We start from the raw sequence: 25,667 nt of genomic DNA on the forward strand, positions 1-25,667 counted from the left end.
AACCCATTACTGACATTGGCCTGGTTCACATATAAGGCTAAGTCAATCGACGGCTAAGCATGAATTGGCAAGCCACCCCCAAACAAACCACAAATGGTAAGCCAAGAACATACCTTGAATATAGCTTGTTGCTTGTTTGGAGTGAAACAAACCACAAGCCTGGAGAAAGTGGGCAGAGAAAACCTTTTCTCCCTCTCTCATAAGACTAGACCTTGGGGATATCAATGAAGCTGAACATTGGTGGGCATTCATTCAGCACATGATTAAACTATGGAACCTGATCCCACAGGAGGTAGCGATGGTCCCCCACTTGGATGGCTTTAAAAGAGGATTAGACAAATTCATGGAGGACAGGGCCATCAGTGGCCAACTAGCCATGATGGCTATGAGCTACCTCCATGGTTGGAGGCAGCAATGCTTCTGAATACCAGTTGCTGGAAGGAAGAGTGCTCTTGTGATTGAATCCTGATTGTGGGCTTCTCCCAGCTGTCTGTGAGAACAGGATGCTGGATGAGATGAGCCATTGGCTTGATTCTTACAAACCCAGATTATCAAGATACTCACAAAAAACTCTGTCTGGATTACAAAAGAATCTAATGCTTTCTGGTGTAGCTCCTCCTCAGTGAGAACGTTTGATGCCGTCTGGAGGTATTCTCGAGCTGACTCTTCCTTTGGGGACATAATATAGCCAAACCCTTGCTCAGAACAGCCTGGAGTGCACATGTCCAATGTGAGTGAAACATTTGAACCCCTCCTGCGCAAGACATAACACACATTTGTTCATGATTGTGAAATAAGTCAGCACAGACTGCCTACTTTTCTTGTTTACTTTGGGCAACACACACAAATGTGTTGTTCCCCAAGCCCAAACAATCTAAAGGTACCTGAAACCATGAGTGTAAACCATACATTATAATATTCTCCAAGATGGAGAATGCTGAAATAATATATAGTTCAGGGAATTGCACCAGCAATTCAAAAAATATATTTAAAAAATACAGAATAGAAAAAAATAAGAATACAAACAAAAATTATTAGCTTAAAAAGAATAACTTGATTTACTGGTGTCAGCCTTATCATAACAATATTGATGATGTTCCCTTGATTAGCTATATCAGTCATCAATGTAATCACCAACATAATTTACATCAACATTTTGTCCAAGGGCCTAACCAGATCCACACTTAGGATTTCCTTTCGGTTTTTGCTTTCTTATAGAATAGCACTATGACTTCTGCTTTGAAGACAGAGACTTGGCACTTGGAGAAAGGGGTCAAACCCTCACTATCCATGTCCTTTCTCAGATATAAACCCATCTACTTCCAGGGGTGGTGGTGGTCAGGAGGAGGAGACAGAAACAACATCTGCACTGGTCTTTCCCCACACCCACGGAGCTAATAGTAGCTTGCCAGAAGGCAGAGGGTGGGGATTAATGTTGGTGAGGAAGAGTTAAACATTGCCCAGATCATCTCCATTCTTCAAACATTTGGGATTAATAATCAAAGCAAATCCTAATGACTGATATATCTGGTTAGGTCCTTAGCCACAATGGTGAATAAACTCAATGTATGACTAACTGATCACTGTCATTCAAGAGCTACATTTCCCCCCTAAAATTCAACATTTTCAAAAGATTCTCTCATATAACCTTTTTCCTAACAGGGAGGGCACCGAAAACATCTGGAGGGCAGATGCTGGCTACTCCTGCCCTAGGTGAGCCACAGATGCCTATAAGAGCACATATGACGCAACTATGGAGTCCAGTTCTCTTGCTCTGAATGAAAATAATCTCTGCCCACTAATCAGATTCTTATTGGGCTAATCCACTCAGAATGCCTACACTTCCACCTTCCTGGACCCAAGCTCTTTGCATTTCTTTACCTTTCTTGCAGTCCCACAGATTTAACCGTTAGGGTTGCTGGATCTGTCTCTACTTTCATATCCATCACACAGTCAAATACTGGTGTCTCTGGCACGGGGTCCAGATCGAGGAATTCATCTTCAGTTTTGTCCTCTGTCCACTCGGAATAGGTGAATGAAGGCTGGCGGCTTACAGACTGTCGCCTGTCCTCTTGGAGGGGAAATGGGGGATCTGGAGGTGTCTTCAGCAGATACCAAATCTATGGGGAAATATACAGTATCTGGACCTTTCTGCATGTTTGAAAAAGGACTTGCCTTTTTAGTGATCAATGGGTCCATTATACTTCTGCATAATAAAACTGCACTAAAGCAAGCTGGAAAATGCTACACAATCAACTCTTTCTTGCAAGTGTCACAAGAGGACTGTCCATTCTATGTTTGCAGTGAGGCAGAAGGCTTTATGGAACCTGCTAGGCATTGCCACTGACTACAGCAGAGCCATTCCATGCATGGAAAGTCTGTGTCAATGCCAAATGTGAAATCACTTGCTCCTTTGTGTAGTGATCAACTGTGAATGAGTGCACAAAAATCACATGTAAGCCTAGGTCACAGGCTGTGACTACTCTAGAATCATGGAGAAATAGGATAATTCCCACCCACCCCCATCCCAGAAAGGGGAAGGCTGTTTGAAAGAGCAATCACTGCCTGCTCACAGTCTGCATACTCGGAGCTGGCTTGCCCATGTGGTGGCTGATTCAAGTGGCATCCCCAAGGGGTGGCATCCTGTTTCACCACCCAGCTTTGCTGCTAGTCTCCCCAGCTTCCAGGAGCAGAGCAGGTCCAGCGGCAAAGCTTTGCAGAGCACCTCCCCTCCTGGCAAGCCAGAGAAATGGGGTGGCACTTTGCCACCCAACTTTGCTGCTGGGAAGGGGGAGATCTCCCTCCGCCCAGTGGTGTGGCGGACCTTTGAACTGTTTCACCACAGGTGAGCGAAAGAGAAAAAAGCTGTGCTCGCACATCTTGCAAAGCAATGCTACAATCAAATCACTTTCAACTCTCCAATGAAGTATTGCTGTCTTTGGTCAGAGACACCCTACACCAGGAACTCAATTCATTTTAAAAAGACACTAGGTCTCCTGCAAATACGGAGAGAGTTATTTTATAAGTTCATTGTTCCTTGTTCATTCAAATAATCTTAAAAAGAGAAGAACCAGTCAATACAGCTCAGGAGCCGGAATACAGCTCATAGATGAGCATCATTATCTTGATGTGAAGCTAAATTTGGAGCAGGGAACCAGGTATACAGAAAAGCCGAGTGTGATACAAGTACAGAACTAAAAAGAGTATTGAACGACAACAAATGTTTGGAAAATCACATTTCTTGAAAATTCAGAAAATCTGACATGTAAGGAAGGGTTCTACCCAATTCATAGCATTATACTTTATTTAGTAGATATATTATAACCAGAACTGGCTACCCCATTCTCAAATTAAGTCACTAAGTTTGAAATGGAAACACACACACACACACACACACACACACACACACACTGGCAGTTTTCAAATATTTCAGCATCTCTCAGAGAAGAGAAGGACAACAACTGTCCACAGAGAACAGAACAAGGATCAATGAGGCAAGTTCAGGTTGAAAAGAAATTTCCGAGCTACTAGAGCAAGTCGGCAATGAAATAAGCAGCTGAAGGATGCAAATCCAATCTACCCCTTTGGGGGCTGTCAAGGAAGGTTAAGAGAAGCCTCCATTTATAGGGGCCTCACCTAGAGATTGGATGTGGTGGAGGGCAGGGCGTTGGCAGTGTCAGTCTGCTTGGTCTCTGTGCAAACATAGCATTTCCAGAAAACTGCATTAAATCTAATTCAGATATTAAGCTGTTAAATACACAAACCAACTTAATTTAATAACCTGTGAGGATAAGTTCAAGTCTGCTTTTATTAAATGCAGAATATCCACAATTTAACAGCTTGCTCAAAGGGCTCCACTGTTTAAAACAGTGTGCTGCCTATAATCTCTGGCAAAGTGCCAGGACTTCAACCTCTCCCTGTCCTCTAAGGAAGTATCCAAACCATGGGTAGGCCAACCTAAGGCCCGGGGGCCGGATCTGGCCCAACTGCCTTCTAAATCTGGCCCGCAAACAGTGCAGGAATCAGCGTGTTTTTACATGAGTAGAATGTGTCCTTTTATTTAAAATACATCTCTGGGTTATTTGTGGGGCATAGGAATTCGTTCATTTTTTTCCCCTTCAAAATATAGTCTGGCCCCCCACAAGGTCTGAAGGACAGTGGACCGGCCCCCTGCTGAAAAAGTTTGCTGACCCCTGATCCAAACCAACAGGGATTTTTTCTTATGTGATCTGCTAAAGAGAATGGCACAAGTGCTTTTCAGTTCACACATCATTCCATGTTCTGCCACCATTGTCATTCTACTCCCTTCTATTTATGTAAAATTAATTTTTCATAACATATATGTATATTTTTTTCAAATACTTCATCTCAGAGAAGTTTCAACTGTCCCTTTTCCTGGTCACTCTCTCTCATTTTCTGCCTTCATTTTTAGAGCTTTTATTCTTTTTCATTATTTGTGTGAATTTGTGCCAGTTGTACTTTACCAAGACACCTTGTTAATTTTGACCTGATTTCTTTTAGCAGAGGTTAAAACTGGGCTGTTTTACACAATGTGTCAAAAACTGTAATTGATATTGCTGAGCCACAACAGAAAAGTGAAGAGAAATAAAATGTGATAGGAGTGTTACTCTGTCAGTACCCAAAGGTGTGATCTATTCTACAAATGTGTATCAGTTTTCTAGCAGTGGCATTCCCAAATAACCATGGGAAGTGTAGTTTGGTGAGGTAAACTTTGTGATCTTTCCATTCTCAGCAATTATAAACCCAAGAGTTCTCTAGGATAAATATATTACTGTTAAACTGGCTTAAGTCTGCAGTGTAAATATATCCTAACTCTGTGAAAAGGGGAAATATTTACTTTGTAGGTTTATGCTAAATGATGTGATAACCAATGCAAAAATAATACTGTTGTATCGTCACATCAGTACTCAGGTTTATTGTCAACAAGAAGTCTGAGAAGTACTTAAGTCTTGTGGATCTGTATGACAATGGTATTTAACCAGCATTTTGCTATAATAAACATGTAACATTTATTCGACTGTCCCTATCCCTTTCCAGGATATAGTCAAACCTCGGTTGTTGAACGTAATCCATTCTGGAAGCCCATTCAGCTTACGAAATGTTCGACAACTGAGGCGCGGCTTCCAGTTGGCTGCAAGAGCTTATGGCACTCAAGCGGAAGCCGCATTGGATGTTAGGCTTCCGAAAGACGTTTGAAAACTAGAGCATTTACTTCTGGGTTTTCAGCATTCAGGAGCTGAAATGTTCCAAAAAAGAGCCGTTCAGGAACCAAGGTTTGACTGTACTATAATTTTTGACACTTAAGAAGGCAAATTCCCTCTCTCTCACACACAGCTGCTCTCAACATCCCATAAATTAAACATAGGTCCTTGTTGCCCAAAGGCGCCGACTCCATGGGGCCTGAGGGGGCCCGAGCCCCCTCAAAAATTCGTTTGGGGGGGCTCTGCCCCCCCAATAATTTAAGAAAATTATTACTTCACTTCGTGTAAAGTCTGGACTGGAGCAGAAGCGCCTGGAATCCCTCCACTTGCAAGCGCCAGCTCAGCTTGTCGGCCAGCTCGTCGGTGGCCATCGCGAACGAGAGGCGAGCAGCAGACGCGCTGATCCGGCCCGAGCGCGCCTCCTCCCGCTCGCTCGCCCACCGCCGGCTCTGCCCCCACCCGCTGACTGGGCGCGCCGCGGCGCGGATGGGCGGCCGCTGGACGATGCCTGCGCAGGAGACGCCCAGACAGGCTGGTTACGGCAGCAGCAGCAGCAGCAGCAGGAGGAGGGGGTTTCTGCTAAGCCACAAGTGTTTCTGAAGCGCTCCTTTCTTTTTAACCAGGTTTGTACCCTGAAGTCACACCTGCTGCAGCATACATTTCAAAGCACATTGCTTCTCCTGAATAATCTAGGGGACTGCATTTTGTTAAGGTTTTGTAGGGTTTTGTAAATAAACAGTTTTTTAAAAAAAGAATGAGTGTTTAGGTTCAGAGAAGGGAGGGGGGAATTTGAATTCAGTTTGCATTTAAAAGACAAACCTACCACATTCTCCAAAGCAGTACGTGAACTGAAACACAGCAATCCTTTCAAAGTTCACCATATAGTTTCCCAGGCCAAGCAATGTGTACAAAACCACATAAACTGGTGAAAAAGCATTCTATTAGGGGAAATGGTTTTGAAAAAAAGTGTATATTAGGCAAACTTGTGTATACAATACCTATTTGGAGAAACCTGCACTAAAACAGTGGTGAATTTACATGAGGACTTAAAAAAGAATTCAAACTAATGTGGAGAATTGAACTTCAGGTTGGAAAAATGAGAAATGAAAAGAATCTGAAACTGATAGATCTGCTCATCCTTAACTATAGCACGCCCGAGCAAGGAACTACAGAAGGGAGTAATTTCCCATTAGGGAAGCCAGAAAGGGGCATAAGAAGTCCCCTTTGTACACTGATCCAGTTCTCTGGGGTCTAACAACACAGAAGACAAAATATTTGCCAACCTTATTTAGCCCTTCAGAGCTATATATTCACTGCTCTGTAATAGTCTATAAGCATAATTGTTACTGTAAATTAAATTAGCTTTTTACGAAAATACCGTGCGTGTTTATGTTTTGTTTCTTTTTTCAAAGCCAAAAAGTGTTTCAGGCTTGTCGAGTTTCCCGGAGTGTGGAGTTATAGAGAGTCGAGTTTTCGGGGTTCTAATGTTGATCATATGACTCTAAAATACTTTTTAAAAAACTTTAAAACTCACTAATTTTCATCTAAAAATTTAGAAAACTTCCCGGTGCAGGACCCCGGTATGGGCCCCCCCAATATTTTTTATAAGTCGGCGCCCCTGTTGTTGCCCTATTCCCCCCCTTCTTTCTTGATTAAAATGTTGTTTGTTTCAAATTATGAACTATTATACAGATTCCCCAGTATGTCAAACCTGGATTTTTATTCATCCATTGATGGTGATCTCAGATATGTCCCACCATGGGATCACTTCAGTAATCCCCACTCTGTGGCTTTTGCCAACCAAGCTAACCAAGGGAATTGATGTAACATAAATTAATTTACAGCAATGTATTAACATTGTTGTACACCTATAATGATCTCTACTACTTTGTTTCTTTGTTGCTGTGCTTAATTGACTCTGACGGCAAGAAACAGTTTGGGGAAACTGCAGAAAATTCAGTAGGACCGATCATAACAAAAACATCACACTGTGCTTATTCTGATTTGGCTTGTTTCAGGCTTGGAGTGGCTCATTGTACAAGTTCTGGTGATTTTATACAGTTCAGTGTCGATTTAGAAGTCTGTCTTTTGCACTTTAATGTGAACTATTACACCACTCTCTGAAAGCTTTTTATTTGATCTCACAATACATCTTGCAAAGAAAAGCCTGAGCAAAACGCTAATGCAATTGAACAGCAAAGCTAATCTCACTACCCACATCAGTATTCTTATTCACAGAGGTATTAACATTAATTACCATCCTTAGTGAGCGGTTTTTAAATACACTTCCTGCCAAGTTACCAGAGAAAATCCTGCAATTGTCCCATGTCCCAGAATGAGCCTAACAACAATATATATGTAACAATGTTTACGTGCTCAAACCATGTGCATGTGAATTGCTAACGATTATTGGGGCATTAGAAACTGTTTCTCATGAAATGCATCAGCATGACACTCTGAGGGAACTTGGAAGGTATCAATTTGTTTGGCAAATTCTTTAATCAGAATTGAATAAATTCAAGACGTTAGCTTACCAATATTCCTAGGAGTAGCAAGCCAAAGGAAACTATAAACAGCAGGAAGCAAGGCACTATGATACCCCCATCTCTTTTCGGATCCTACAAAGCAACACAAAACCATATAGGTTAATTAGGGGTATTTAAAGGTCCAAATGTTCCTAGTGCTGCTGTTCAATTATCTATCCAGTTAATCCCTTTTAAAAGTCCATGGCCAGAAATCAAGAGCCTTCATTATATGCAAACATCTCAAATTCAAATCAAATGTTTTAACTCAAACGCAACCCACCCCTATTCCAAATTTTCCAATTGCTATCATCAAACAGGACAGAAATGCCGACTCTACTATCTCTTACATAAACTTGATCCCTAGAACTGGAGTGATTGATCCACTGATCCAAATGCCTCTGAATTGTTTCCTTCTGCTTGGTGCTTCTTTTGTGGTGTAGCGTGAGGATCAATCAGACTTGAAACTACTTCCTAGCACATGACATCACAAGTCAAGCACAAAACTAGGGAAGACACTGAAGGTCACTGATCAGACCATCTGCCTTTAAAGAAAAATAAAACAGCTTGGAGGAGCAGACTGGAATGGGACTGTTCTGAAAAGGAAAGGTGGGGTTTCCTCTGAAACCATTTGTCCCATTGACAGTATTAAGGGGGCAATTTACAACAGGAAAGGGATCCGGTAAGAAAGGATTGCCCCCTCTCTTACTGTGAGAGTTCCAACCAAATCTGAGGGTCCCCATTTCTGTTCTTAAATTATTTTAAGGAGACGGGAGATCTGATCCCATATCTGCAAGGTCCCACGTTAAGAAAACATGCACTTAAAAGGCACTGCTTTGTCTGTGGAAGCAATTCCAAGGTTGGGCTTTGGTGTCAACAATATGTGGGTGATGACACACAGCTTTATTTCTCATTTCCATTTGCAAATCTCAGGGAGGCTGTAGAACTCCTGAACAGGTGTCTGGGGATGACTTTAGAATTAAGCTGAAGTCTAATGCAGATAGTGCTATGGGTGGGATGGCTGGCTGATCTGGGTGGACTGGTATGACCAGTGCTAGATAGGACCAGTGCTGCAGCTCAGGTGTCCTCCTAGACACCAAGCTGTTTTTGTCAACACTGGTAGTGTCTGTAGCTAGGAGTGCATTTTACCAGCTCAAGCTGGTACACCAACTACAAGATTGGACTAAGTAAATCAATGCTTTAGTCATATTCAGGTTAGGCTACTGTGATGCACTCTATGAGGGGCTGCCCTTGAAGATGGTCTGGAAACTCCAACTGAGGTAGAATGCTGCTGCTCTGTTGCTGGTGGGGGCCAGGTGATAAGAGAATGCAACACCAGTTCTGTGCCTGCTGAGCTGGTTATCACTGCATTTCTCAGCTCAGTTCTAAGTGCTTTGGAGCCAAGTTATTTGGAAGTCCACTTTCAGCCATACAAGGCTGCCAGGCATTGATATATGCATCAGAAGCCTTTATGTCTGCTCACATGTGAAGACAAGGCTTTTTGTGGTGGACTCTAGACTGTGAAACACTGCCCCCATAGAGGTGTGCCTGGTCTCTACACTGCAGGTTTATAAATGCATTTAAAAACCCTACCTCCCAAAGGCAGCTTACAGATGAAACTTAAGCCAGGAAGTGCCCAGTTCAAACAGAGGGGCTGTGAAATCTATTCACCAACTCAGCTGCCGTGAGCTAGCTCCACAGCTGCACATTGAGCTGTTGCCACCTCAGCACCTAGCTGGGAAGCACCTGTCCATACTGGCTGCAGGCTTTCCCCAGAGCTGGCTCCACGGAGCTGTTTCCTGGCTTAAGAGAGACTGCAGTGGCTGCCACCCATCCCTCACAATGGCTTTGGGGGCTGAAATGTTATATATAAAAGTTTTCGCTTTTCCCCTGAAGGCATTGTGAGGGGTGTTTTTTTGGACTCAGGTGGTGAATACAGCAAGACACGTTAGTTTCCTGAGTTCAACAGTGGCACTGAGCCAAGGAAGTGGGAAAGCTTAATTCTCCTCCCCTTCATTCCCCCCCCCCATCATCCATGGAGGTCTGTGTTACGCTGAAAGTAGGGGATGCCCTGAAGGAGGAAGGGAATTGAATCTTGGTGCCCTCACTTGTGGGAATGAGACTTAGGTCAGAGGAAACATGTCAGAGGGCAACACTCCTCCCCCAACCTCCCAAGGGAAAGCTAAAACAAGAGATGGCAGAGAGAAAGATGGGAAAGGGAGGATAATAATGGGCAAGTCTAGAGTGAATTAATAATAGTAATAATAGTTGCCCTGGCCATTATGGGTGGCTTCCAACAGAATATGTATACAAAAACACAACAGAACATCACACATTAAAAGATTCCTGATACAGGGATGCCTTCAGATGTCTACGGAAGGTCGTATAATCATTTATCTCTTTGACATCTGATGAAAGATCATTCCACAGTTTGGGAGCCACTATGTCCTGCATTAAAAGGATAGAGATATCACTGAACATACCTTTTCAGAATCTGTAAACAATTGTCCAGGTGAAGTAAGGAGATCAGACAATATCTCAAAAACCTCCAGAAACTCTGGGATTGTTTCACAGCCACCATACCAAAGCATAAGGGAGATAACCTGTGCAGTCAATCAAATAATTCATCATGAGCTTTCATAATCAGGAAAGTGAAATTTTCATTTTAAACTCAAGCCTGCATAACCAATTGGTTTTCATTTGTTGAAAGTGCAAATAAAGATAAAATACAAAAAAATGTTTTTGTATCAGCCAGGCATTTTTGCAGGCTGCATACATTAACTGGAATAAAAAGACAAACAGATTATTACCTGGTTGTAACATGGCACAGCTTTTGACATAATTTCAGCTATATCAGCATATATGATGTGGGAAATCTGGCCCCTAAAATGTATGAATCTAAAAAAAACAAAACAATGTTGTCCTTTTCTCTTTTTTTCAAAAAGCGATCTCCATCTGAGTTAAGTCCGAATCCTTACCAATATCTGTGACAGGGCGAACAGATACGCAATTCCTCCGGTCCACCAAGCCACCCAGCTATGCTCTGGAGTCCTCCTCACAGAACCTTTCTGAGATTGTTCTGCCTTGCTCTGCAGTTCCTGCTGCTCATCAGCTCCATTTGGTGGTTCCATCACAGCTGGCTTCGAAAGACCTTCAAGTGCGCAAATGAAACCAGTCAGGAAATAAAACAGCAATATAAGCCTTTCGCTCTTGCTTGGGCTGCAGGAGTTACATATGCAGATGGACAGAAAAAGCTGTCGGATACCTGCCAGCAACCAGAGTTAGTAACTGCAGCTGGAGACATGAACACCATACTAATCCATGCTACCTTCATAGGAAAAATGTAGTGTGGGTGGATATATAATGACCCATTCCCCCTCTGCTCCCCACCAGCAACAGAATCAGCATTTTGTTGTTTGTATGTACTTCAGTTTTCGGTTCTTTCATTTGGGGCTGTGTGATATCATATGCCTTGCTTTACATCTTTACATATACTTGTTACAATAATAAACTCAACTAGCCATTTCGACTTGCCGATCGAAAGGTCGGCGGTTCGAATCCCTGCGGCGGGGTGCGCTCCCGCTGCTCGGTCCCAGCGCCTGCCAACCTAGCAGTTCGAAAGCACCTCCGGGTGCAAGTAGATAAATAGGGACCGCTTACCAGCGGGAAGGTAAACGGCGTTTCCGTGTGCGGCTCTGGCTCGCCAGAGCAGCGATGTCACGCTGGCCACGTGACCCGGAAGTGTCTCCGGACAGCGCTGGCCCCTGGCCTCTTAAGTGAGATGGGCGCACAACCCCAGAGTCTGTCAAGACTGGCCCGTACGGGCAGGGGTACCTTTACCTTTACCTAGCCATTTTGAAGCACTCACTCAGAACCAATAAAAGAGCTTCTGGCCCAAATCTGATTGTGCAATACTACACTAATAAATCACAAGGTATGTTTATAAAGGGCACCATGGAATTTTATACTACCTCCTAAATGAAATGTCCACAAAGGATTTAGCACATTTGTACCACAGGTTCCCAGGCATCCTATATGGGGTGTAAGTTCCATTTAATTCAGCTGAACGCAGGGTAAATATACATAGGATTTGGCAGTTAATCCTGCAAGTCCAGACACTGTTCATTCTTTTATTTTCCCCTGAATGATCAAAGATCTATAATTCTCAGTGGCAGCTGTTTCAAAAAAGCTGTTTATTACCTGCATTATTATTATTTTTCATTCACATCCCACTGTTCATTCAATGAGCCAAAGGTTGTGTGCAAGGTTCTCCCATCTCTATTTTTATCTTCACAACCACCCTGTGAGGTAGGGGCTGGTCCAAGGTCACCCAGCAAGCTTCACGGCCAAGTAGGGATATGAACCCTGGTCTCCCTGGCTCTAGAGCAGGACTCGAACCACAACACCACACTGACTCTTACTACTCTGTTCTACTCAAAACAAGCTCCCATAGCTGAAGCATGTGAGAGTTGGTTGTAGAATTGGGCTGTAACTGTTAAAATAGGAATCTGATTTATTATGAAAGTACTCTTCAAACACAGTGCTTGAAACAGAAACATAGCTTTCCTTCTCTCCTCTGTTGGCCTCCGAACAAAACCGCAGATAAACTGCTTAAGAATCCTCCTCTGTGATGGTGAGCAACAACCACTTCCTCCTGACCCCTCTCCTACCTGGTCCCACCCACAAAATGGCCTATTGTAATCTATGGACAAGCTGAAGAGTAGCTGTGTGCCAAAACGTCTGAGGAGATTGCTTGACTTTACAGTCATTGCTGAGTCACCAATCCTCTCCACATTAATTTTCACATTGCTCCCACTCAGTCCACCTGTCATTTCATATGGAATGAGAGATGGAAGGAACGAAGCAATGTTCTCTTTTTCCATGCAGTGTTCCGTTTTCTCCGGCGGGTTCTGTCTCCATCCTTGGGACGAGGCACCTAAAAACTGACTGGTGATCATGCACTTAACAACATGTCTGTGTGTCTTTTCACACACACACACACGTGTGTGCATGCACAACAAAATTGTGGCAGCTGCTTTCTTGAGCAATGTGTTAGTAAAAAGTAAAGCATCTTCAACTCCCATTGCTTCTCTTGAAGATCAAGCCTTGTTATATTCAAGCCTTGTTATATATATGGAGAGGCAGCTGGAAACAGCTTCAACTCCCACACTTTTGCTAGATCTGACACAGCTGTGCCAGAGAAGGTGAGGCATGGCTGCTAGAGTAGCCCAAAGATGCTGACTCAGTTCCTTACTGGAGTTTTGAGGTGAGCACCACCACAACTTCAGAAGCAGCAGAGAAAGCCTAGATGAGGCAGACTTAAGATAGGACTTGATAAACTATGTTGCTGGGAAACTTGGAATGTTTGGTGGAAAAGCTTGGAATGAGTCCAACCAAACATAGGCCAGAGTTTCTTTGAAGACACCCCTTTTATAAAATTCTTGAAGAATGGCAACCACCAAAATTATTTGGACACATATAATTTCTTTTAAAAAGAAACTCTCTCGAGGGGCAACCCTCTAAGAAGGAACAACTCTTCTGAGCATAAAAAAGAATCCATGAAAAAGGAAATTAGAAAATTTCTTCTGATATAAAATCCCCTCTAAGGAAATGAGGAATTATGAAACCCTGAGAGAAGAATTTGTTTGAAAGGTTGAGGTGGGGGAGATTATAAAATCATCTACTGAGGCAAAGTCCCTTTAAAATGAAGGCAGTAAATGTTTCCTGTAAAGGTAATACAAGACAAATGAAGGAAAGGTTTCTATTCCTTCAGCTGCGGAATGGCATGCAGAAATTCAACAAGTTTTCTCTAAAAAAGAGAAACAGCAATAGAATAAGCTTCTCCTTCAGGGGGAAAACCTGCATAAGCCCATCAGATCCATAGTTTCATCTCTTTCAAGTGGCTTCAATTTTGGCTCCCTGTTCTGGAGCTCATTCTCAAGGTAAAACAGAAGAAGTAAGAGAAGAGGGCACAGAGCTGTCTGTATAGCATACTGAAATGACATTTCCATTCTTCCATTAGCAATATAACAATTGCTACCATTGTGTAACCGTATCATCTTTATTAATCTCCTAAAGATAAATTTTGGAACATCCCAGAATCTTTTACAGCAGGTATAGGGAAACGACCCTCCAAATGTGGCTGACCTAAAACTCCCATCATTCCTGACCATTTGCCATGCTGGCTGCCACCAGTGAGAGTCCTTAACCCCCTCCCAACACACAAAACAGAAAAGCACGATGTGGAACCTGTTGCGAGCAGCTAGAGAGGGAAGAGAAAATTAGCAAGAAGCAAGAAAGTTTTTAGGTGTGTGCTCTTTGGATCCCTGAAAATTCTGAGTGGGAGTCCTAAGTTTGCAATATAAGAGAAATATAATATTAGAGAAATGACCTAGCTTTCTAAAAGAGGCTGAATGCACACAATAATCTTGCCACAAACAAATTGTGCTAAATTGTACTAGAGGTGATATGCTTATCTGAGTTGTTTGCCATAAACAAAGGTCACCGATGAGGAAGAAAAAGACAAGGACACCAGGAGCACCACAATTCAAACCACTGTATGATTTTGTTCCAAGGCTAATGGGAGGAAGGGGTCACAGTTTGAAAAGTGAGCTAGCTGCCCCTTCCTAGAGCAAGATCCCATCTTTTGCAGCACAGAACCTCTCCACATCCAGCTGAGGCCGACAGGTCACAAAACCAGCATTAACAGTGAGAAAATGTAGCTTATTCCAATGAACCTGTCGTCATTTTGTAGTCCTTCTTTTATGGTACATATTATCAGTTCATTCAAGATGTTTCATTATTTATAACAAAAAAAATGAAGGGGGAAAAGGTAACAAAGTCTAAGAAGTTTTGGATGTTTTGAAGAAAAGAAAAAAGATAATCATTTTGGGTGGTGCAAAACTATCAGGAAAAAAATAAGAAATACCAATGATCTAAGCATGACCTAGTTGGTAGAGTCTTGGGCTTCCATGGAATTGATGAAAAAAAGAATTGTAGTTCTTTGAGGAGAGAAGTGGACAAGCATGCAAAAAAAAAAGAAGAAGAAAGAAACTAAGAAAAAGAAACTGAATTGTATAGCTTGGATGCCAGGGAAATGGCTGTAGCTGGTTCCCTAATGAACAAGCAAAGAGGTTAGCTTGGGGCTTACAATCTTGTTGCTCCTTCCACATGAACCACTGTTTTCTCCATTATTGTTGAAAGTGGAACACATGAATATGGAATTTGAATCTCATCCATTCACAATGCACGGATCCAAATTTCTCATTGTGGTTGTGAATTCAGCTGTTAAAAGCTTGAACGAGGTGGTGTTACTTGATTTGTCAATTTGCAACCTGCCATTAATGCACTATGTGTGAGCTTACTTATCAGTGTTACGCAACCTGTACAAAGTGTAGCTTATGGTTGGCTGCTTGCACTTACCACTGAAAAGAAGAAGAAATAAATGAAGCCAGGGAGTCCTTCTTATTAAAGTTCTCAAAGGGGAATTTTAATTCAAGCATTAGTCAAAGAAACAAATGTTTAAACTGACTAAACAACCCTACAAAGTACTCCACACATGTTTAGACTATGGACACAGGTTTGTTTTGTTTTGGTCTTTTTTCTCTTATGGGCATCTTTGGCAATAGATACATCATTTCAAACCCCAACTAGACCTTTTGAAAAACCGACTTTCCTTAAAAAAAAAACAAGTATGGAATATGATGTCAGAAATATGAGCTTCTTGTGAGAACACAGAAGACTATTAGGTTTCATTATAGTACAAATGGTTAGCATTTGCTATCTTTCAGTTGGGACTTCCTTCAAGGATGCCTTTTTGTCTTTCCTAGCAGCCCCCATTTCTCTTTTGGACAGCTGTTGTTGTTGTTGTTTAGTTGTTTAGTCGTGTCCGACTCTTTGTGACCCCATGGACCAGAGCACGCCAGGCACTCCTGTCTTCCACTGCCTCCCGCAGTTTGGTCAAACTCATGCTGGTAGCTTCAAGAACACTGTCCAACCATCTCGTCCTCTGTCGTCCCCTTCTCCTTGTGCCCTCCATCTTTCCCAACATCAGGGTCTTTTCCAGGGAATCTTCTCTTCTCATGAGGTGACCAAAGTATTGGAGCCTCAGCTTCACGATCTGTCCTTCCAGTGAGCACTCAGGGCTGATTTCCTTAGGTTTTTTGGACAGCTAACAATGGTCAATTATTGCCAAACAATGAAGATTGTTTTTGTTTTTCTGCAATAGCTAAAACAAATGTGTGTGGTTGTTATGCAGCATTCAGTGATTTTCAGTACTTAGAGGCAATTTGGTGATGGACTTCTGAGCTTTGTTGTTAAAAACAAAAGAAAAACCCAGCAATGAAAGGTTGTCAGTTCAGCTGCTCTTACCACATCAGTTGCCTAGCCTCTCAACCCTGAAAATGCAAAGCCACACAAAAGCTCTGTAATCCTCCAGCTAAAGTAAAAACTACATCTGTAAGCATTCAAGTACCCACTTCATGCAGATTGAGTAAAGCTGAAACAAGGATAAAGTAGGAGGTAGATTAAAGATAAAAACCTTAACACAAGGGCCGAATTCTGATGCCAAAACAGAATGGCAAAACTAAAATGCAAGGGCTTTCTAGAAAAAATGTGATTTGTTTAGCTGTTGACAGATTGGGCCTGTGGTTACAGTTTGGGTTATAGAACTTAATTTAGGGTCATCCACTGACAGCAGAATGTAGCTTCAAAAGCTCACTCCTTGGTATAGTTACCAGATGCACGCTAGAGCAGAGTCATAGCAACCAGACCACAAAGAACAATGGGAAGATTGTAATATTTTTCTGGAGCTTGCCAACATAAGTATGAAGGACTGTACAGGTTGGGATTTGAACATTTTTAGAAGAAAAAAGTGTCCTGTATGCAACTTCTCTGTGTATGTGCAACTGTGTGAAAAGAGGCGTGATTATTTATTCATCATTACTGAAACCATGTGGTTGGTTTGCAGTACTGCAGAGTGCAGTCAAAATCATGAAGCCATTCCTATTCTGAAAACAGAAGTTTATAAAGCAGTTCGTGAACTTCTTAAATACCCATTACAATGAAGCTTTCACTTCAAATTTATGTATCATCAGCACATCATTGCTTTTCAGTAAAGTATATTTATGATCCTAACAGGATTATACATTGATTTGCTACTCTTTCCCCCTGGGAGGCGGGATTATGATTATCATAATCAAAAGGTCCTCATAGAGGTTTCTGGTTCTTGGGGTCTTATGGCATTTTAATGGATAATTAATCTATTATCCCACCCTCCACCCTTGCTTATACCCTTCTTTCACTAATCCTTTCTGGGACAATTTATCCATCACTGCCACTGTTCACCTGGAGGTCTTGTCTGATATCATCCAACCCAATCCAGCTTTCAAATTCTGATTCAAAAAAATGCCTTCTCATGAGTCACTGCAACAACTCCTGCTGACTCCATAGTCTATACTTGTACCTTGCTTAAAACATCACAACTTTGGAAGAGCTCCTGATTATATTTTCTGCTTGCTCCATTTTCTTGTGCAATCTAAAACTTTACATAATATTATGGCCTTCCTATACGACTAGCAATATACGTGAATTTTTTAGATGACATCTGTAGAAGTGAAAAACCTTGCATCCTTTGGAAATGTAGCTAAGCCAAAATTGTTCACATGCCTTCATTCTTTCCCTAGTCTATGAAAACATCTACTCTCTCAATAGCAGTGGCGTAGCGTGGGTTGTCAGCACCCGGGGCAAGGCAAGTAATTTGCACCCCCTAACTGAGTGAGCCAGGTAGGGGCAGAGAGCTGCGAGTGCGAGCGCCCCCCCAGATGTTGCGCCCGGTGCAGCCGACCCCCCTGCACCCCCCACGCTATGTGGTTGCTTCGGCTCTCTGCTTCCATATTAATATCACTAGGATCATGCCATAAAATAGACATTGGTTTTTAAACTAACTTTGATATCTAAACATGCAAAAGTACAAGTAGCTTCAATTTTAAATAGTCTAGAACTGGAAGGTAGTTAATTTAGAGCAGGTTTCTCCAAGATAAATGTTTTCAAGGAAGTTGAATATTTTGCACTTAAAATGTTTTGTCAGCTGAGACTCCCCTCTTGCTCGTGGAGTAAGTTCCCTTGCTAAGACGTTCTAAATTAGATTATTAGATTAGCTAATTAGATTAGATTGCCATGCTAGGTTTGTATCTATGCAGCAGCCCATAGCTGCTTCCTCACTGGCGATCACTTGTAGCTGAGTAAGATTGTCTCCCATGAACATGGTCTTAACAGTGAGTCCGTGACTGTGGAGGCCAATTCTGGATCCACACGTCCTTCCACAGTGGGGACATAGGTTTCTGGGCAGGAGTTGATCATGGTGAGGGTTTGTCCTCTAACACATTTCTCCCTTTAGTCCTGAGTTCAAGCATCTTCAAAGTCCATGACACCTTTAGTAAAGGCTGTTCTCCAATTGGAGCACTCAGAAGCCAGTGGTTCCCAGTTGTCAGTTTTTATACTACATTTTTAAATACTTGCCTTGAACCTCTTTTGTTGTTCACCAGCATTACACTTTCCATTTTTAAGTTTGGAATAGAGTAGTTGCTTTGGAAGACGATAATCAGGCATCTGAACAACATGACCAGTCCAATGAAGCTGATGTTGAAGAATTATTGCTCTGACACTGGTGATCATTGCTTCTTCCATTAGTTCGCTTGTCTTCCCAAGTGACATGTGAAATTTTTGGAGACACCGTTGATGGAGTCTTTCGAGGAGTTGGAGATGCTGTTTATAAGTGGACCATGTTTCACAAGCATACAGTAAGTTGGTAGTACAATAGCTTTGTGAACAAGCATTTTAGTTTCCCTGCTAATGCCCCAGTCCTCAAACACTCTGCGCTTCAATTGGGACAAAGCTGCATTCACAGAGCTCATGCGATGCTGGATTTCGGCATCAGTGTCGGCCCTTGTGGAAAGGTAACTGCCCAGGTAGGACAAGTGATCGACCCTTTCCAACGTTACATAGGCTTTCCATAGCATAGCAATGGTAGGCCCTGGTGCCTTCCAGAAACTGCAGCATCCAGTCATCTGAAGCAACACTCACATCAAGGCTGATCCAACTCGCAACTCTTCTGTGGAATGCCCAGTCGGAGTCAAGATGCAGCTTTTCTACAGTGGATCATGCCCAAAGCTCTCACCAGAAGCATGAAATAAATAAGGGACAGTGCGCTTTATGTTGGCATGCCTGAATTCTTGTTCTCTGTAGAACCTTGTGGACTGTGCCATAGGAGTCATTTGATTTCAAAATCTGCAGGGTGTATGGCTTCTGTGACTGATGGAAGAAAACAGGTGCAACACTTATGCCAACACGACTGCCTACTGACTCTTTTAAAAAAAATAATGATTGAATGTTCTCTTAACAAGCTCTCCAGTTCATGCAGGTAGGAGATCTTATTGTTGCAAACAGGACAATAGCATTCAAAGAAAGCCATTGATTAATTGTAGGTAGAACACTGGACTAAAGCTTGAAGGTCATGCTGTGTTTATGTTGCTGAAACAAACAACAACAGAGCGTGGATAATGCATTTAACTTAATTAATTGTTTCCCTCCTCTGCAGTACTGCAGCATTTCTTTGTGTTTCAAAATAAAAGAAGAGAGCAATTTAATTTTAAAATGTAAATAGCTTTGGCCTTTGAAAATGTAGTTGATGTTAATAGGCACAAATCTATAGCAGTACGTCTCGTATTCTGTTATTCCTAATCCTAAACAAGCTTTGCTTCTCCGCTGCTGTATAGGTTGTTTGTCAACCTCTTTTCTAAGCATCTTTCCAATGTGAATGGATCACCACCACAATCCAAGGAAAGGGATTAACATACACAAACAGCATTGTATATAACTTTCTTAATGATGAGCGATATCCAAGTGAGGATGCAGTTCATCTGCATCATGTTGTTTTGAATGGGATGTACGTTCCAGTGTGAAGTCTAAATTATGTCACCTTCCATTCCCCCTCCCAAAGCTACTGTCCATACCTTGCTTTACAAGTGTCTTGAGCCAGGTTGTAGCTTACATTTCTTTGAAGCTGAGCACATTTTACATTGCAGGGTGGGATTTTAAAAGATACATGTGTATTACTATCAGTGATTTCATTACCTAGGGGTATGTTATTTGATTTTATTCTATATGTTAATGTATTATATTCTTTTTCTTCCCTCCCCTTTTTAAAACTTCACTGGAGGCCTCCATAATAATAATTTTTCCATTGCCTCAGCAAAATGAACCACATTTTAATTGTATTTGTACATACTTGGCTATATATTCCATTTTTTTAAGGACAGTGCAAATGATGACTGCAACTGTGATATCACTTGCAAAATTAAAATGCCAAGTGATTTCAATTAGACAAAAGGTGCCCCCACAAATGTAAGTAGAACATTGTTAGATCAGGCAACAAACTCATCTAGTGCAGCATTCTGTTCTCATAATAGCCAATCAGATGCCCAAGGAAAGCAGGATCTGAGTGCAGCAGCACTCTCCACCACCATTCTCAGCAATGGGATTTAGAGCCATAATCCCTCTGACAGGGGAGGCAGCACATAGACACTATGGCTAGGAACCACTGATATTATTCTCCATGCCAATTTTCCTGTAACGTATCATTGGGTTTTGTAATTGCCTTCAGCATCCTGCATCACATTCCATAGCAAGTGTTCCCCAGGGGCAGTGTTACAGGATTTAGTTTTCATTAGAAGAGAATACACTGGAGATTTATGGTGTCTTCATAACATTTTGCTTATTTATGAATATAAAAATACAGCCTATTGGAAGGAAAACCGCTGAACCTGCATCAGGTCTCCAAAGAGAGAGAAACGACACCCCAAGGATGCTAGATTCAGCAACTTCAACTAAAACTTCTCAATTCTCTTGCCTATATCCAAATCCAAATGGGTACTGGTAACTGCTTTTAGCTTTCTTTCCTGTACTTTCACTAAGCTATGATGTGTGTAACACATCTTCCATCTCATGCCTGTTTTTAGCACAGGGTGCAAAATGTTTAGATAAAAGATTCTCTCCACCTACTCAGTATTTATGCAGTAATAGAGAAGGACCATCACAACACACAAATCATTCTTATGAAAGCAGGTGAAGTTACTCCATTGACCAACCAATTCCCTCAACAGAAATATATTTTGCCCTCATGACATTTTCCAATAACAGTATTTCCCTTACTGATTTCTCCCATAAGCTCACCGTACATTCGAATATAGACACACATTTAGGCTACAGGTCTAAAAATGGTTTAGTATCATACAATAAACACATTTACAGATTTCTACACTAGGGTCGACCAACTGGTACTGCAGAAGGCTGATTTATGGGAGGAAAATGTTCTTCTGAGACAGGAAAGGAAATAAGAGCAGATTCCAAGCTCAACAGAAACCAGTATATTGCAAAGCAAAATAAAAAAATGTTTCCACACAAAGAGATGGGTGTTAAATGTACTCCCAGCAACTTGAAAGAAATATAAGTGCTAAGCTAAACGCTAAGAATTTTCCTTTTCCAATAATTTTTATTAAATTTTCTACAATTATAACAAATACTGCAACGTTGCACAACCAAAAAACAAACCGAAACAAAAATAAAAAATACATCTATAAAAAACAACAACAAATAGACAACAAAAACAAACTTAATTATTTTAAAGTCCAACCCTATAAACATATTACTTGACTTCCTCTAGTCCCTCCCCTCTGAGTTTCCTTGTGTCTGAATGTCACAGCTTTCCAATATCATCATTAATAACAATGTTCCAGTTATAATCAAATTTATTCACTTTTCTTAGTATTTGAAATCCCATTTACTTAAATAAATTCTAATTTAATCCTAGGCCTATTTGATACTTTCAAGTAATTTCTAATTTTTTATATTACAATAATTTTTCAAATCGTCCTTTAATTTCCTTCCGTCTTCTTAGTATTCCTCTTCTTTCTGGTCGCGGATTCTTCCAGGAAGGTCAGCTAGCTCCATAAAGTCCATCATCTTCATCTGCCATTCTTCCACAGTTGGTAGTTCTTGCATTTTCCACTTCTTGGCTAGTAAAATTTGAGCGGCAGTTGTGGCATACAAATATAATTTACCATCCTTCTTGGGCAATTTCAAACCCACATCACACTATCTGTTTTACAATGCAATCATTGTATCCCTGAAGGCATTAGTATAAGCATGAAACCATAATGTGGAGAGCTGCTGCAAAACAGCTGATTAAATGGAGATTGTAAACTAGGGATAGATTTACTCCCAGTTGACTCCTAACCCAAGCAGAAGCTGAGAACTGTCAGCAGATTTTATGAGAATCTATTCTTTTTGCTGAAGAGCTGATCCAGCATTGCATTTAGGTAAAAGCATTAGCTGTTTTCTCAGAATCTGATCTGAAAACAGTAGCTGAGAGTATACCACTGCACTCAAGGGCTGCAATACTTCCATGTATTTATTTGGCACATAGCATCAGAGAGGAAGTACTCCTAACTTCTACTTACAGCTTGGCACTGGTTAGGAGGAAGATTAAATTCTGCCTCCAATGAGTTGACTGTAAGCAAAGACAGCTGTGTGTTGTGCATTATAGTTCTTGCTGATTCGTGGATATCAAAGGCCATAAATACTTTACAGAAAGATCACATCTTCAGAAAAGGTAAGACGGTAGGTCTCCTAGATACTACTGTGATGCATAAGCCAAATCTGCTGTTTGGTGGATCATTTCCACGAATCACCCAACCAAACCTTCTCCTGGCTACCTCAGCATCCTATCTCTTATTACTCCCACTCCTGTTTCCCTCAGGATGAGCCCAGGCAAGAAACACAAGTTCACATGGGTCTCTTCTCCCACATTTTAGAAAATTAAGTATCACGCTTGTCTTGGAATCTCCAAGTAGCTGGGCAGATTCTCTCCCAACTACTCTTCTGCTCTTATGGTGTAATACTATAGCCTTTACTCAGGTATGCATAGATCTCTCATACCTGCAGACCACCCAGTCTTCCATAACCATCTGCTTTAAAAAGAAGTAGTTTACCCCTATGGATGGAAGTCAAAAATTCCCCAGTTGCCGAAAATATGCTGTCCATGGTGCTGAAACTTTGATCCACCGAGATAACCTTCTAGGTGTGAATATAGATACTGAACTCATTATATAGTATACTGTTGTTTTAGAGCTGCTTCCAGTAAACTTTCATCAACAATATTTTAACTTCTTCTTTAAGTTGTCAGTATTTTTTAAAAATAATTAATCTCTGCAGCCCAAAGTTTATATCCAAGAGCTTTAAAAAGAGGCATGTTACTAGGAGTGGTTATTTGCAGAATGTCCAGGCTGTAAAGGATGCTTCTAACTTATGCACTGCAATGTTCTGAGAATATTTCTAGAACATTTTCGCTATGGTGAAGTGAAAAAGTTTGCACTCTTTTTTTAAAGTCAAGGTCCACAGTAGTGCACTCACCATTTGACAAGCAGCAAAAATTCTCAGTCACATGGTTACTTCTCCCAATGGTTCCTCTGGTACACTTCTGATACTTTCTCGGACAATTGATCTTGAATTTGCAAATGTTTTATGCTTTAAAAACCCTTTAGAAAGAAAGAAATGAAAAGGGGAAAAAGGAGACAACATTTAATATCATCAGTAGCACCATGGATGGGTTTTTTTTGGGGGGGAGGGCTTAATTAATGCTGATTGTATTTCAGTTCATGGTGTAAACGTGTGTTCTAATACCAAGTATTTTTACGAAGGTTAAGGAAAATTATCATAATAATGTAAAACTGTATAAAGCATAAAGCTACTGCAGTGGATATGAGTGAGACAAATGTTGATAACTCAAACTGGAAAGTATTGGCCTTTGGACCACATTATTGGTGGTCTGTATCCTGCAATGACTGCTTGTGTTGCAACCACTATTTCATTTCAAAGGACCTGAAAGGGGAGAGTGGTCAGTGGGTGGCATCTAAAATTTATGCTCTTTTCCTAAGTGTAGTCTTTTATTTCCATGTGTCTTCCATAATTTCTATCATATATTTTCCTCTGTAAGATTTCTTGGAAAGATAAGTCATTCCCTTGGTAGAAAACGGTAGCAAGGGTCTGTGGAAGAGAACATTCTTTGCACGAAGAAGATTCCAGTTTTAATAGTCAGAATCTCTAGACAGGACTAGGAAGCCACATCTGTTTGTGCATTGCTGAGCAGGAAGCAGGGCCACTTCCTATGCTCAAACCTTGTACATATCCAGTAAGAACCCCCAAATATCTGGAATAAATACAAGACAACCCATTCAGGTTTCTCTTACAATCTATTTCCTGACAATGGGTTGTTCGAGATTTAGTTTTTCCTGCTTTTGATTTTTATCAGGGAAGATTATCTCATGCTACACTTTCATTTAGCTTTCCGCACATGCGAACTTGGAGCCAGAGACAGAGCATCATAATGTTCAATTAAGCAAAGGGAGACTGCTCTGCTTTTAAAACATTTGTGGGGAAAGAGGTTGGGATTTCAAGTTCTAAATTGAATTAATGAGGATAGAAAACAAGCCCTAATTAACTGCAGCAGTAGCAGACAACACAAAAACTATTGGTGATTTCAGCCATTAGTCCAATGCATTGGAATAATTTTGCCCATATATGAAATCTAGCCAAATTTTGTTTTGGAAATCTGTGGATGTGCAAAATTCAGAATTTGATATTTAAATTAAAACACCATCTTTTTCTACTCCCTTCCGACTGTGGTTGGTCCCAGGCTTTTCCTGGCTTATGGTCACTTCCCATTCCATTAGCACACTTTGACCTTCAACACACAGGCACCTCTATCACATGATTTCTGTACACAGGGGAGTTACTTGGAATATATGTAGCAGTGGATAGGTACTGTGTCCTGCCTCCCACCCATGGGCTCTACTTCATATTTACATAGTATGGAGGTACTTACAGCACAACTTGTGTAGACCACTAAACATGCATTTGTATAACAAAGCACATAATAGAACAACAAATTATCTCCCTTGCATCGGGGAAAGAAGTTATACTCTGGGACTTCCGGTCGGCGCCAGCGTTAATGGCGGTCCTTGCTTCGAGCTCCGAAGCAGGACTGCTCCGTGAGTTCGGGTCTGACCCGCTACGGCGAGCGGGGGACCCCTAAAATCACAGGCGCTGAAGCCTGTGAACAAGGAGATTCGGTGGGCACCTTTGCGCCCCCCGGTATCGCGAAAGAGCCTTTTTAAAGGCTCCGGAGCGGCATCGGGTGTGAGCGCGGTGCTGAGGATCGCAACCCAGCTCACGGAGCGAAGCCGCGTCGCCATTGACGGAGAGCGCCGATTCCTTCCTGAAACTACCGATTGGAAACAACACCCGTGAGTAAGAACAGCAAATAAAGGGAACGGGACTTTAAAAATTTAAGAAGATTTGGCTGAAAACGGGAGAGGCAAAAATTAAGGAAGTCTGCCCCCCGGAACTGCATGATTGACTGAGCAACGAAAAGAGTAAGCTGTGCTTAAAAGGGACGTTTTTATGCTTTTTAACTTTGTTAAACCTGACATCGGAAGAGGACCTCCCCCCCCAATGAGCAGGAGAGGGAGGGAAGAAATTTGACTTAATTTTATCTGCTTAAGAAAGGAGTTTTGAACGGGAAACCTCCCACTGCCGATACCCCTGGCCAGGCTGCCGGAGCAGTGAGCGCCTGAAGTGAGCTGTCAAATTTGACTGAGGATACAAAGTAAGATTTATCTGATATAAAATAACAGGGCTTTAGTGGACAAAATTTGCAACATTTTAAATTGCTACAAAGTTTACTTGGACTTTCGCTTTTGGAACTTTGCATGGCTATTTCTTTCCCTGTTTCTTTGTCTTCGTACTGGATACAATGTACTCCCTCTAGAGGCTTAAAAGAGAGACTGCTGCATTGAGGTAGAAACAG

The 25,667-nt window shown here is 41.5% G+C and overlaps 1 protein-coding gene across 12 annotated transcripts in view; it reads right to left on the reverse strand.

The window, feature by feature from the left end:
• The window catches only part of PTPN5 (protein tyrosine phosphatase non-receptor type 5), a 70,251-nt gene that overhangs the window by 19,902 nt on the left and 24,682 nt on the right, over window positions 1-25,667 (reverse strand). For 11 of the 12 annotated variants that reach the window (XR_014166248.1, XM_081904032.1, XM_081904029.1 and 8 more), the window contains 6 exons: window positions 23,213-23,337; window positions 10,723-10,895; window positions 10,228-10,347; window positions 7,757-7,840; window positions 1,882-2,120; window positions 565-754 (listed from right to left, as the gene is read on the reverse strand). Coding sequence is in view for 11 of the 12 variants with exons in the window: in XM_081904032.1 (XP_081760158.1) it covers window positions 565-754; window positions 1,882-2,120; window positions 7,757-7,840; window positions 10,228-10,347; window positions 10,723-10,875 (786 nt within the window). In the remaining variant the exon portion in view is untranslated. Of the gene's footprint in view, window positions 1-564; window positions 755-1,881; window positions 2,121-7,756; window positions 7,841-10,227; window positions 10,348-10,554; window positions 10,643-10,722; window positions 10,896-23,212; window positions 23,338-25,667 lie in introns of those variants that run through there. The other variant, XM_081904023.1, reaches the window with a different exon arrangement.

This window comes from Podarcis melisellensis (assembly GCF_964234715.1).
Source record: "Podarcis melisellensis genome assembly, chromosome: 1".
NCBI classification, from domain to species: domain Eukaryota; kingdom Metazoa; phylum Chordata; class Lepidosauria; order Squamata; family Lacertidae; genus Podarcis; species Podarcis melisellensis.